A 13,284-nucleotide genomic window follows, 5' to 3' on the forward strand; every position below is an offset into this window, starting at 1 on the left:
CCTGGGTCCTCAGGCTGGACATTCCTGAGGGTGCCTCCCAGCAGCTTGGGTTCGTGTCTCTCTGGGCCCCATGGGCTGGGAGGCATGGGCTTCAGCTTGCCATAGACCAGCTCCCTGCCTGGCTAACGTGGGCCTCCTGGAAATATTCTCTGAACAGGAAATAGACTTCAAGGGGACCCTGAACGAAAGGCAAATGTTGTCCTGTCCTGACACCACTTTCCCTCCCGTGGAATCTGGGAATCCTCATCTGCCCCCGGCGGCTCCTCCAGCCCATGAGGAATGCTCAGGGAAAGCAGTGGAGGTAAAGACTCAGAAGGAAAGCCAGGCCTCCTGAAGAAGATGCGGCTGGGATCCAGGGCGGGATCAGGTGGGACTGGCTGGGGAGGCAGGTGCCCACCGCAGGGGCCTCACCTTGGTAGAGCAGGGCTGTGTGCTGGCTCAGGGACCACAGGGCGTAGAGGGCACTGAGGCGGCCCAGCACGGCCCGCAGCCCAGGCGGCACGTGGGGTTGGTGTGTGTACTCGTGGAACCGCCGCACCACAGTGAGCTCCAGGAATGCGAGGGCCAGGGGACGGCAGTAGTACACCTTAGAACAGAACACAACATGGAGCCGCCAGCCCCTGTGAGCCAACAGCCAGGGCCGCAGTTCCAGCCTGGGGCAGGAGGCAGGGGCAGAAACCATCAGGAACACAGACCAAGGTGGGCGCTCCAGCCAAGGCCCCGGGTGGGACAGTGACAACAAGGGAAGCCATGCACGAAGGGGGCAGGGCATGAGAATCGCCTGTGCGCAAACATCAGGAGAAGGCCAGCACCGAGAGAAGGCCAAGGCCGGCGTCTGTGCGCTCCATGACCTGGGCAAGCCTGATGACTGCTCTCAGCTTGGCCCCACCCAACACACCCAGGGACAACCATGCCAGGCCCTGCCACAGGAGGTGTGAGGGCACACGACAGTCCTCTCCTGCACTGCACACACAGTGAGGGCGCTCCGTGAGCCCCCGGCCACTCCAGGCATGGCTGCACTCCTCCCCGGGCCATGGAGGAAACCCGTCTTCTGTCCCACTCATGTATCCACCCGACGCCAGGGCGGCTCCCTGCGGCTCTGACGCGTACCGTTCCCAGCCAGCCTGCATTTCCAGTTCTGATGCCCGCTGTTTGTGGGAGCAGGAGGCCACGGCAGGTCCTCTGGTCCCAGTGTTTCCTTTCTCACCTGCTCCCCCAGATCCCGTTGAGTATCAGCAGCTTCATTAGGTTTTCTTCTCCCGTCTCTACCGTGTCATTTTACCGGATTTGTTCTAATGAGAAGAGCGCGCGTGGGGCCTGACCTGCGCTGATAAACACGCGGAGCTGTCCTGTGGGGCATCCGGGGAGCCACGTCTACACCTGCCCCTGGCTGGCGTCTCTGGTTGTCAGAAGTCAGGGGTAGGGTGGACGTCTTTGTGGGCAGAGGTGGGGTACCGCTGAGCAGCGGACAGCATACAGGACCCATGGATGGGTCTGGACGGAGCATCTGGACGGAGCCGAGGCTCTGCCAGGCAGGGACGGGCAGTGAGGCCACAGACCTGTCCTTAGGCTCCTGCGAAGTCCGCTGACCCTCCAGCGCCCAGCTGTTAACCTGTCCCCTTGGGGGATCTAACATGGCCTGGGGACAGTTGTCCGCAGCTGCAGCGAACCTGGGACTGCTGCTTGTGGATTACAAGCGCTCGAGGGCAGGGCAGTCACATGCGGAGAGCCCCGAGGGCCAGCCCCTACTCCCAGCCCCTTCCTCTCCCATAAGCCCCCACCCCCATGAAGCCCTAAACCATCAGATGCAGCTATTGGGTCCTGCTGTGCTCTAATTCCTGAGGATATCTGCACGTCAGCAAATCATTGACACTCCAGGCAGAAAACGAACTCCTCAGTGTCCATGTTCAGACCTCAGTTCAGGGAAGAGGACCAGGCCCCGGGGATGGTGCTGGGTTCCAGGCCAGCCCCAGCATAGCTGAGCTGGGTGACCCTGGGCATCTCTCTTGGCCCTGATGGCCCGATCTATCAGAGAAGATAGCAGGAAATGACCCACGTCAGGACACAGGGGTGCGGTGAGGGGAGGAGAACACGGCACATCTGCCTTCCAAGGTTGACAGCTCTGGACAGGGAGCACGGGGCTCTGGGGGTTCGGGGCCCCACCGTCCACCTTATTACACATTCTTCCTCTGAACATGGGAGGGTACTACTTGGCCAAAAGAGGCAATAAACACATCTCTCTTCTTCTTAAAGAACTTACTGTGTGTGGCCCGCTTGCAGGAGGCACAGAGCAAGGGGCAGCTGTTCCAGGGGTAGGGGGAGGGGACGGGGGATAAATGCCCCGCCTTCACCAGGTGAGAGTCAGCTCCTCCATGTTTCCACGCAAGCAGCCACTGACTGCTCCAGAGGACACAGCAGCTCACGCCCCCACGACCCGCCAGACACCATCCTTCCCCCACATGACCCTGGGATGTGCTCAGCAACCCCTGTGCCGGTGGCTGGTTCCCTGGCCGGGGACCCTTCTCCGCTGGGGCGCCCTGCTCGTCCTGCTGCACATGCTTCCCCAGTCTGCAGCCCATCGCCTGACTTTGTTTACAGAAATGACGAGTGTTTACACAGTCATATCTGACCAATTTTATCTTTTACGGCTTCTGATTTCCCATCTCAAGAAGGCACGTCCCACACCGAGGCTACCCACACATTCTCTGAGTATTTCCTCTTGTGCCCGGGGTTGCTGCTCAGGGCACCGTACGGGAAGAGGTTGTGTTCTCCCAAGGCGCACATGAGCTTCCAGCCCAGGCCATGAGAGCTGACCCAGGGCTGGCTCTTAGCAGGCTCCAAGATCCAGATCCCAGCTCAGCTGGCCTCTCCCGTCCTTTTCTGTCGTGCGGCATATTGAATGCTGCTACAGAGGGTTTTCACAGAGGTCTAAAGGGGAATTATTTCTAAAACAGCTGAGGTCCTGCCTAAGGTCCGTCATCAGGGTTCTGGGCACAGGCCAGCTGGCAGGGGTGCAGAAGGATGGCACCAAGACCCACAGCCACCTCCAGGCAGCTCTCCAGAATTTGGACGCAGTGGGAATGGGAGCCTCTTGTGCCCTCTATCTCTTTGGGGCCTTGGCTTGTGACTCCAAGGAGGCCCTCCGTTTCTACTCCCTGACAGGCAGGGAAGGGGGTGACATGGGACAAGGTAATCCACTCCCATCAGTGTCCAAGAGACTAAGGCTACAGTGGCCCCAGCCATTCTGGAAGATCATTACCATACCCCGTACTTTGGTCACCGTGGCACTGAAATCAAGTTTACTGACCGGGGCCTCCTGCTGAATTCCTGTAAGGCCTGGGTTTGAGTTCTCCATCCAGGCCTTTCCGGTCAAGATGCCATCCTGTGCCCTCACCTCCACACCTGGGGAAGGTGTGTCCAGCAGGTCCCAAGAGACGCCACTGGCTTCGCTCCTGGCCACATCTACCCCAGTGCTGAGGCCACCCATCACAGCATAACAGGAGGGCTGGAGTTCATTCAGGGGAGACGGGCAGACGTGGATGCTGAGTTCTCAGAGGGCACGAGAAGAGCCTCACAAAACCAGGCCGAGGAGAAGGAACAACACCAGTTCTAGAAACTTATGTTTCCTTTATCCGTGCTCTCCCAAGCAACACCCATCACTCCAGATAGACAGGATGTATGGGTCACAACAGCCCAGATCCAGATGCCAGGAGGCATCTCAGAGTGGGTTGCATTTCCACGGTGGGTTCAGCCCTATCCAAGCCTGAGAACCAAAGCCATCCTGGGGCCATTCCCACCCAGGCTCTCTGAGAAGGGTGGTAATGTCCTGAGAGAACCAAGGGTGAGTCACCAAGCAGCCACTGGTCGGCTGGGAGGGACCAGGGCTGGGGTCCCATGGCCCAGTATCCCCAGTCCCACCGTGATGGCTCTGGCGGCGTCCAGATGCCACCAGACACTCTGAACACAACATCCACCATTCATTAAGGTCCCTGCAGTTCACCAAGGCACAGGGTGACCTCACGTTCCTGAAGTCACAGGGGCCAGAGGGCTTGGCTGCCACCACTGCGACAGGCGGCTCACCGAGGCCATGGCAGCACAGGAATTCCAAGCGAATTAGAAAAGCAATTTTCAAAACAGACATACTTGACTGTTGTTTCTTGCTTCAAAGTCATTGCTTCCTGATCTTTTCTCCTGAGTTAATTTCTGATGACTCTCACGGAGCAGGTAACAAACCAACCACTCGTACGCTGCAAGGGGGACTTCAAAACAAGAAACAGAAAAATGAAAGTAACAATGAAGCACCCGCGACCTGTGAGCACTTCCCCAGGATGGGCAGCTCGCAAGCACGGCCATCTTGGGGAAGAGCCTGTGAGACACAGACATGGAGGCACCCAGAAGGCACCCCACATTCTGCACTATTGCGGCACCCAGAGGCCAGGGGGCCGCAGAGCCAGCTTTGGGGAGAGCGCCTTGTTTGGGAGGGTTGCTAGTTCTGGCTGGTGCTCACGTGTTCCGTCTGCCGGGACACGGTGCGTCCCCTCAGTGTCACTACGGATTCCCACATGCCCCAGGGGTCACTGCCATAGCATTCCCGTGGTCCCTAGACCTGCTGCTCCTGCCCCACCTCCCAGTCCTGGGGATCCTGGGCCCCATCCGTGTCTGCAGGGCACTAGACTCCACAAATGACACCTGAACTCACAGCATCCTCCCACCTCTTCATCCTGACACCCAGTTGCTTCAGGGAGCCCCTCAAGGCTGGCCAGCCCCCTCCGACCACCTCCCTGGCCTTCCGCCCTGCCCCTCTCCTCTCCCAGGCTGCCTCCACCTGGGGCCCATTTCCTGGCTGATCTCCCCCTCTAAAGCAGAGCTCTCCAACCTTGGTGTGCCCAAAAAGCAAGGCGGGAACGACTGGCCCCAGTTCCCTGGCTGGCACGGCCCAGGTCTGGGTGTTGCCTGCTGTCTATGTTCCCACACCCTCACACTCCTGTGTGGCTGGATGTCCCCACATGACCTCCTCCAAAGGTGCAAGACCCGCCACGGAGCTGACTGCCAGGGAAACAGCTAAGCAATCCCTGTGTGTGTTGTGCCTGCAGGGGTGCGCAGAGTGGTGGCCCCCCGGCACCTGGCAGCCAGCCTCTGGCACCTGGCAGCCAGGACCTGGCAAGAGTGAACCACAGCCCAGGCCCTACTAGGCTCCACATGGGGCTGACCACATCCCCACCTCCATGGACTACAGGGGAAACCGAGGCTCAGAAAGGTTCACTATCTAGCCCTAGGTCACGCCAACTCCAGAGCCTAGTTCCCCAGGGAACAGGATGCGACTCGAGCCCACTACCCTGTACACGCACACGGCTGTCAGCACCACACATGGTGAACCACAATCGTTGACTGCTTTTGCAAATCAGCCAACTTGAGGAAAACAAACGGGCCTCATGTTGCCAAGTGACAGTGCAGATCTCAAACACACAGGAACATCTGTGAGGCTCGTCCTCGGCACGCACGCCTGCGTGAGAATTGGAGGAAACCCAGAGGCAGCCGAGGACAGGGACCATGACCCCGCTCCCTCCCCAGATAAATGACTCGTCCCCTGAATGAAAACCCTCGGACCTTCCCGACAGGCTATGTGCGGTACTGAGCTGCCGTCTCTGGTCCCACAGAGTTCGAGGCTCGTGAAGATTTCACATTGTCCTTATGGCAGATCCCACGGGTGGAGGCCAGGGCTGACACATGGGCTGGGAGGACCACAGGCCCCAGAGACGAGGGGCCAGCCCTGTGCCACCAGCTCCCTCGTCCGCGTGGACAGTGATGTCGGCATTCAGTGTCACTTGCACTGCTTGAGTTCTTATTCCATTTTTTTTCCCTCCAGAAGATGTTTTCACTTTGTTGGATCTTCCAAAAACCAGGACAGTCACAGGAAAAACAGATGACGCAGCCTGGCCTGTGTCCTGCGGCCGCTGCACAGATGGGGTCCACGTGCATAGTGTCCGCGAGGGAGGCGACAGAGCAGAGCGCGCCGCGCAGCCAGGAGCTGCCAGATGGCTTGTTTGTTCTTTGGGTTACAGCGGGTAATGGTTTTAGGGGAAAAAATGCTGGTTAGGTTGATGTTATGAGAAGCATGAACTCATTTTCTAGTGTTTTGGGCAGCAACGGTTGGCTGGGGTGCTCTGAAACCATCTGAAATAGACCTTCAGATGGGTCCCACATCCCATAGGCACTTGACAAAGGCTGGTGAGGACCTGTCAGGGGGCTGTCATCGGGAAAACTGTGACAGACTGTGGTGACCAACAAGAAAGAAAGCACTTGTGGGCAGAAGCTTCCTGGAGGAAGAGGATGATGACGGAGGAAGCAGCTGGGATGTCAGCCCAGCCTGAGTTCTAGTCTTGCTCCTACCGCTGGCGCCACCTGGCCTGGTCTCCTCTCAGGAAGATGGGAGCAGGGTCTGCAGCCGGCCGGAGTGAGGCGGGTATGCTTGGCACCCAGAGCAGGTGACACTGGGAGGCCACGGGCTCTCAGCCCCAGGCCCCAGGGGACGCTGGCTCTGTGGTCTCCTGATCCAGACCAGCTGCCCCCTCCCATGCCAAAGGCACTCAGAGGAACAAGGGACATCCTTGTGGTGCCTTCCGTGATGGAGAAGAGGGCGCGGGTTGTTGCGTGTACCATGGCGGCCAGTGGATCCTGAGCATGGATGCGAAGCACCCCACGATGTGAGTTCCCATGTCCCCAGGAGAGCCTGACAGAGTGGATGCGGCTCTTCCCGGGTGCAGTCAGCAGGCTGGGGTGGGGAAGGGGCACCCCCTCACTCTCCCGGTGGGGCCCACACCGCCAGGTCCCTGGGGGGCTCTGTAAAAGGGTGGCTCCTGCCCGGCCCACTGGGACACGTGCCACAGGGGCAGTCTCCAGGGGATATGGAAACCCACGTGAAGTACATGCCCTCGGAGCTCACAGGTCAGATGGCAGTGAGATGAATGATGTTCCAGCTGTGGCTGCAGATGCTCGGGGGAGGCGGGGGTGCAGGCTTGGGGCAAGAGCAGAGGGAGGGGACCCCAGGATGGGACCGGCGCCTGAGCGAGCCCTATCCCCCCAAGCTGCCCCACCCAGGTCCTGGCAGCACTAGCCGCGTCCTCCACTGCTGCTGCCCCATCCGGGGCACCCTCTTCTCCTGTGTCCCTCTGTTCCCAGAGCGGCCGGAGTGGCCTTTTCTCCAAAATAACATTCAAGAGTGAATCAAAACAATGAACACACAGACTCAAGTAAGTGAGTGGCTCTCTTGCTCTGAGTCAAGGGTTTCCCATGCCCTGGATTACAGGGGCGCTCAACGATCATGGCCAAGCACGATGAGCACAGAGCCCCGTGCTGACTGCCACTGAGCTGAGCCTGCTCAGGGCTGAGAAGGGTGAATGGGGCCACAGAAGTGAGGCCAGTGAGGCTGGGCATGTGCAAAGGCCCTGAGTGGGAGGACCCCGGGTTCTTGTGAAGACAGCTCAGTTTCAGGGGCAGCCGGCAAGCCGGAGACCAACTGCCCAGTGAGGCAGGGACAGGACCCAGAGCCCTTCCGTCTCCATCCTTGGGGAGAGTCAGCGCCTAACTCAGCACCACACCCAGGAAGGGGGGTCTGGATGAATGCAGGGCCCACCACGGCCCACCTTGCTGCACGGCAGGCAGGGGGATCACGGCGGGAGGCAAACGGGGAGACGGTACGCTCACCTGCAGAGTCCAAGCAGCCGTCAACGCTCGGGCATGTGAACCTCCGGCCAAGGATATCAGGGTAGGCTTCCAGAAAGTCCACCGTCCTCAGAGGGCTCTCGATGCGAGCACCACCTGTGAGCACATCAGGCCCTGGAGTGACCACCCACCCCACCGCATTGGGTGCCCCCGACGCCAGTCAGTCGTGCTTCAGAATGCATGTCCTCCTGCAGACACAGGGACCGCCTCATGGGGCCAGCGTGTGCGGGCCGACCACTCTCCCATGAGTGCAGGGGCCTCACCTTGGACGTGGCGAGCCAGCAGGCTGAGCAGGTAGCTGCTGGTTTGCTGCAGCAGGACGTTGTTATCCCCTTCGTACGTGCAGTTAGGGTCGTTGTCATTCCGGAGGTCACCCAGACGGTTCACTACAAGGAAGCCGCGCACCTTGTCACTTCCAGTGCATGTGGGGGCAGGACCCACGCCACTCCCCGGGAGCCCCAGCACCGGGACACAGCACTCCCAGGATGCCCAGCCCCACCCACGCCTCCCCCAGCTGGTCCTCCCAGCAGCTGACCCCATGGTGCCGGCAAGCAGGAACACTAAGAAACGCCCCGTGTCACCTGCTTGTCCCTCTCCCCTGTGGACACCAAGCTTCGTGCGGTCAAACGCCAGATCCCAGGCATGGGGGTCACTGACGCGTGCTGCAGGGCACTTGCCTACCCTGTGGCGAGTTCATCTTTTCACACAAGAAATTTCAAATATCTCAGGCACCTGGGTAGTGCCATTGGTCGAGTGTTGGACCCTGGATTTTGGCTCAGGACACAATCTCAGGCTGTGAGATCAAGCCCCACCTCGGGCTCCACGCTCAGAACTGCGTCCACTTGGGATTGTCTCTCCTTCTCCCTCTGCCCCTCCTGCTTTTGCGTGCTCTCTCAAAACAAATAATCTTAAAAAAATTTTCAAATATCTCAAGAGAACTCTGTTTTCTTCTGTCGTCTCTCCTGCCAGTGAAGAGCCCTGATTCCTTCACATTTTTTATAAGGTATGCCTTCTAGACCCTCTTATCTGGGTCTCCTTCCTCTGATGAAGGATGTTCTCCACATGGGAGGCTGGGTGGGACAGGATGAGCTGGGAGTTAGAGGAGTGGGAGTCCCATGCTCACACTGCTGAGAGCATAGCCAGAGAGGGTGTGAGACATTCTGCAGCAGCCCTGGGGCTTGTGGTCACCTGGGACATGCTGATTATTTTCCCCCCGACCCACTGCCCCCTGCCACAGACCAGTCTACTGAAACAACCAGGCATGACCACTAAGGAATAGGTCACAATTGATATTAAACCCAGACCAGCCCATCACATCTACCCCACTGAGCCCAGCCTTGCTGGTTTCAGCCCAGCGTTTGTACTCACGACACCTGACTCGGTTGTTTATGTCATCTGCGGGGCTGCCCGACTCCATTCGTTATTCTATTCAAAGCCCAATAAAGCGAACTATTTATTGCATCTCTTTGAGCTGTGACAACAAACAGAAAGCACGGAACGTTGCACAGAGGACGAGACATGTAAGCGACTCGGACGCAGGCATGGTCACCCGCTGGTCCGTGGGTAATGGGGAGGCACCACGTGGCGGGAGCCAAGGGACCACTCCTGGCCCTGACATGACAAGCACCTGGGGCAGGTCCTCGCTGAAAACACGTAATTGTCCACAGACCATCGCTGAGATGATCAAAGTTGGCAAGAGCCTAAAATGCTTGTGGGGTCATTAACCGAAAACAAGGTTTCTGCCAACTTCGTTGTTTGGAACGCATGTGTTGGTCTGCTTGGATTAAGTAGATTTTACCAATTATTGAACACTCGCACACAGGACGTTTGCAAATAACAGCGGCAACTACAATAATACTGAAAGCTTCAACGATAACCGCCAATAGAAGTCACTGGCCATGTGCCACACATCCACCACCGCACGGAGCACTTAACGCGCGCTCAGGCATGTGACCGTGGCGGGAACCTTCATTGTTATGCACCACAATCGTCCCCAGGCTACAGGCATGGAAACTGAGGCCCAGTGAGGCTGGCTAGCTGGCCGGGCTGTGCAGCCAGCGGTTGGCAGAGAAGGACTTGGTCGCAGGCCCTCGGCTGCTCACTCTCTTAACCTCACACCAGCTGCCCAAACAAGGGCCCACTGCCAAAGAAAACTGTCTTTTTCTAAGTTGAAGAATTTTTCGTCGGGACAAAGCTTGGTGCCGGATTACTGCCAAGTCATCAAGCAAAGAGTGACAACAAAAACGAACAGATTCAGATTATCTACGTTCCACTGGGGGGCTGGCAGGCTCCATCACACAGCCTCCCCACCGCCCGTTACCCCCAGAAGGAGACCGAGAACAGGAGGCAGCAGTGAGTGGAGGCCTTTGTCTAGGACAGGGGGGTGGCAAAGCTGCTTTGGGAAAGGCCAGCCAGTGAACATTTTAGGCTCGATAAAGACGACTCGACCCTGCGTGTAATGCGAACGTGGCCACAGAAAACTCACGAACGAATAGGTGGGGTTACATTCTGATAAAACTTTATTCGCAAAAACCAGCGATTGCCGACCTTGGCTGGCAGGTGGTAGCCAAAAGCAGGGCTGTGGACAGAAAACCATCACACACTTCAAAACCTACCGGCCAGATAGCCATGTCCTCCACACGCCTCCCGGCATTCCTGAATTCCCCGCTGGGCGGTCCATGAGGCCAGCGGCTTGCCCGCCGACGCCAAGGCGTGGATCTCACGTCCGAGCTCTGCCTTGGGAGAGGAAATCCAACAAGAACAGGTGAAAAAAGGCTCCAACACTGGAGGTCAGAGGTCACTTCAGTCCTAGCGTCAAAGGCTTGTGTCCCCTGTAGTCCAATCTAAAACACCCGACAGCTGCAGGAGAAAGAAACCCAATTTTAGCTTCAAAAGGGGGGGCTCATCTCAGAGTGGACACACTGGGGTACAGATGGTTTCACAGCCGTGGAAACAGATGGACCAGAGCTCTGTGCGGCAAATAAACTCCAGGGGCGTGAGGATGATCGCAGGCGTAGAGCACGAAACATAAACATTTCAACTCAGTGTAGGGGACGCTTCTGAACCTGAAACCAGACAGAATCTGATGGCAGAAAGAAAAGCAAGAAACCAAACAGGAGGTGGAGACAGGGCCCCCCCGAGGATGGGGGCAGGCGGGGACTGGCTCGCAGGAGACCGTGCAGGGGATGGCGATTTGTAGTCGACTCTGTAAGGCTGTCCCTGGCCAGCATCTCTGGGCCTTATGTGTCTTACAGATATCCTTCTGCTTCCACCGAACGTTTAACAGAAAGAATTTAGAGAACGAGACAAACACACGCCTGCTAAAGAAGACGATCCCTTCTACCAGTATTTCCAACATGAAATAAGGGCCACTTTTAGGTCCTGGCGCGCCTCCGTGAAACCGCAGAGTTTCAGAGAGAATAAAGCATGCTTACGCTTTATAACGTTACTAACAGGAGAACGAGTCCAGTGTCAGCTGGCAAAGGTCCCGGTGACTCATGCTGGGGAAAAACATATTTAATCTCTGATTCCCGAGGACCCGTGCGTTGCCAAGCAGCGCAGCCTACTGGCTGTCTCCACACCCCCTGGCACCCCCTGACTTCCTGGGTGTTTATGCTGAATATTCCAAAACGTACTAATCCAATCCAGGCTTTTTAGGGTATTGTACGTAACACCGATCTGCAGGATTTCAAGTCTGTTTTCAAACGCGTTCCTCGTGATTCTCATTTTGCTCACGCCCAGGAGGCAACTGAGGGGCCACGGAAAGGCAGCCGCAAACTGTTTACACAGAGATCTGCCAAGGATGACTATGTCGAGGCTGAGCCCCGTGGACGCTCACTTGCGGCACAAATCCTTGGTGGTCAGTTCGAATCCCGTCAGCTGGATTCAGGCCTTGACAGGGTTGTTTACGGCAGGTTCAGAACCCACTGAGGGGCCGGTAACGAGAATTCAGTAAAGTCATCGCGTTCCCCAAAGGAGAAGGACAGCGGGACCCGCAGGCCCGGAGTGGAGTCAGGTCGGCACATCCTTGCCGACCCGGTAACACGGATAGTGCCCCAATTGTCCAGATCACGGCGAGGATTCTGGGAGGCCCAGGCGGGCGGCCACAACTCGGGGGGCATCTCAGAACCCCAGAGGGCCGCCATGGATGGACAGATGTTGTTTTGAAAGATAGGCTGAGGGCTGTGCTGTTTGGCCTTGGTGAGCGTTAGGAACAGTAAAGCCCACGGAGAAAAGAGCACGGGAGCTCACCTGCCTGGCGCTGTGGTCGGTCCCCGAGAGGCCTTGCTGCAGCTCTGCCAGGTCCAGGAAGAGCGATTTCGAGAAGTGGTCCAAGGCGTAGATGGCAGCCAGATAGGGAAGCAAGCGCCATTGCTACAATCAACAAGACACTCGTGTTAACACGTCACACGTCCTCGCAGGGAGCCCCCCTCCCACACCCCTGCAGAGAACCAACCCCGTGTTAACATATCACACATCCTTGCAGGGAGCCCCCTTCCTGCACCCTTCCTGATGGGCAATGGTGATGAGGCCGAGAGGAGAGACCAGGGGCAACAGGTCGGGAACAGGACCCTGCAGCTGCAGCCACGCTTACCGGGAAGGCCACCCCCCACACTGGCTGATGTGCTTCCAACCCAGCCGGTCCCTCCCTACCTGCCCACAGTGTTGCCCACAGGTGTGAACCCTGGGCGCCGTGCTCCCCGTTTCAGCACACGGTGACTGGAGTGGAGCAGGGACTCTCAGCCCACCTGCAGCTAAGGAAACCAGCCCCCTGTGCTGATAGTTCAAGCTTTGTGGACCTACCAAGGATCAAGCAATCCCTCTCCAGCCAGATGGGGAAACTGAGGCTCATAGGGAGCTAGAAGTTCCCCCAAGGCAGGGAGGGGGATCTGTTGCACGCACACCGTTGCATGGATGGAAGGGGGATAGAGGAAAAAGCAGGAAAGGACCTGGGAAGCTGTCACCACCACCATCGACTTGGCCACCGTCTATTCCTTACTGAGTGCCGAGACCCAGACACCCCGCCAGCTGCTTCCCACGGACTAACATATTTAATCCTCACAAGCAGCCCAGAAGGAGGTGTGAGCAGCTCTAATTTATTAATAAGAGAGCCAGAACTCAGGACACAGAGAGGTTAAGTACCCTGCCCGAGGGCACACAGACAGTAGTGGGGAGCGGGGTCAGGAGCCCAAGCCTGTGGCTCAAGCAGGCTCTTCGACCGCTGACCACCCTCAACATCCAGGCAGTCAGGGGCACTGAGCTCACAGAGGCCATGGGACCCGTGCTGGAGGGGATGACGTGTGCCCAGTCATGACCCCGATATTCTACTTCTCCTTTTTTATTTATTATTAAAACAGGCTCACAGCCATGGTAAGAAATGTTAGAAGAAGCTGGGACTCTATTACGATTCCCTCCAGCTCTCAATCGAATGCACCTGTGCTTACACAGAACTTGGCCCAAGACTAGGTCAGACTTGCTGCTGAACTCAGACAGGAACCCCCTCAAGGGAATGGCAACCCCAGCCCACTGGGGGAAAGCCAAACATGTGAGGAGGGGTGAAGG

The 13,284-nt window shown here is 57.7% G+C and overlaps 1 protein-coding gene across 4 annotated transcripts in view; it reads right to left on the reverse strand.

Moving 5' to 3' along the window:
• The window catches only part of ACOX3 (acyl-CoA oxidase 3, pristanoyl), a 37,816-nt gene that overhangs the window by 5,886 nt on the left and 18,646 nt on the right, over positions 1-13,284 (reverse strand). For 3 of the 4 annotated variants that reach the window (XM_032855741.1, XM_032855723.1, XM_032855732.1), the window contains 6 exons: positions 11,974-12,096; positions 10,338-10,458; positions 7,986-8,108; positions 7,705-7,818; positions 4,144-4,259; positions 412-586 (listed from right to left, as the gene is read on the reverse strand). In XM_032855741.1, the coding sequence (XP_032711632.1) occupies positions 412-586; positions 4,144-4,259; positions 7,705-7,818; positions 7,986-8,108; positions 10,338-10,458; positions 11,974-12,096 (772 nt within the window). The remainder of the gene's footprint in view (positions 1-411; positions 587-4,143; positions 4,260-7,704; positions 7,819-7,985; positions 8,109-10,337; positions 10,459-11,973; positions 12,097-13,284) is intronic. The other variant, XM_032855750.1, reaches the window with a different exon arrangement.

Source organism: Lontra canadensis, unplaced genomic scaffold (genome assembly GCF_010015895.1).
Source record: "Lontra canadensis isolate GAN:19392208 unplaced genomic scaffold, GSC_riverotter_1.0 scaffold1, whole genome shotgun sequence".
NCBI classification, from domain to species: domain Eukaryota; kingdom Metazoa; phylum Chordata; class Mammalia; order Carnivora; family Mustelidae; genus Lontra; species Lontra canadensis.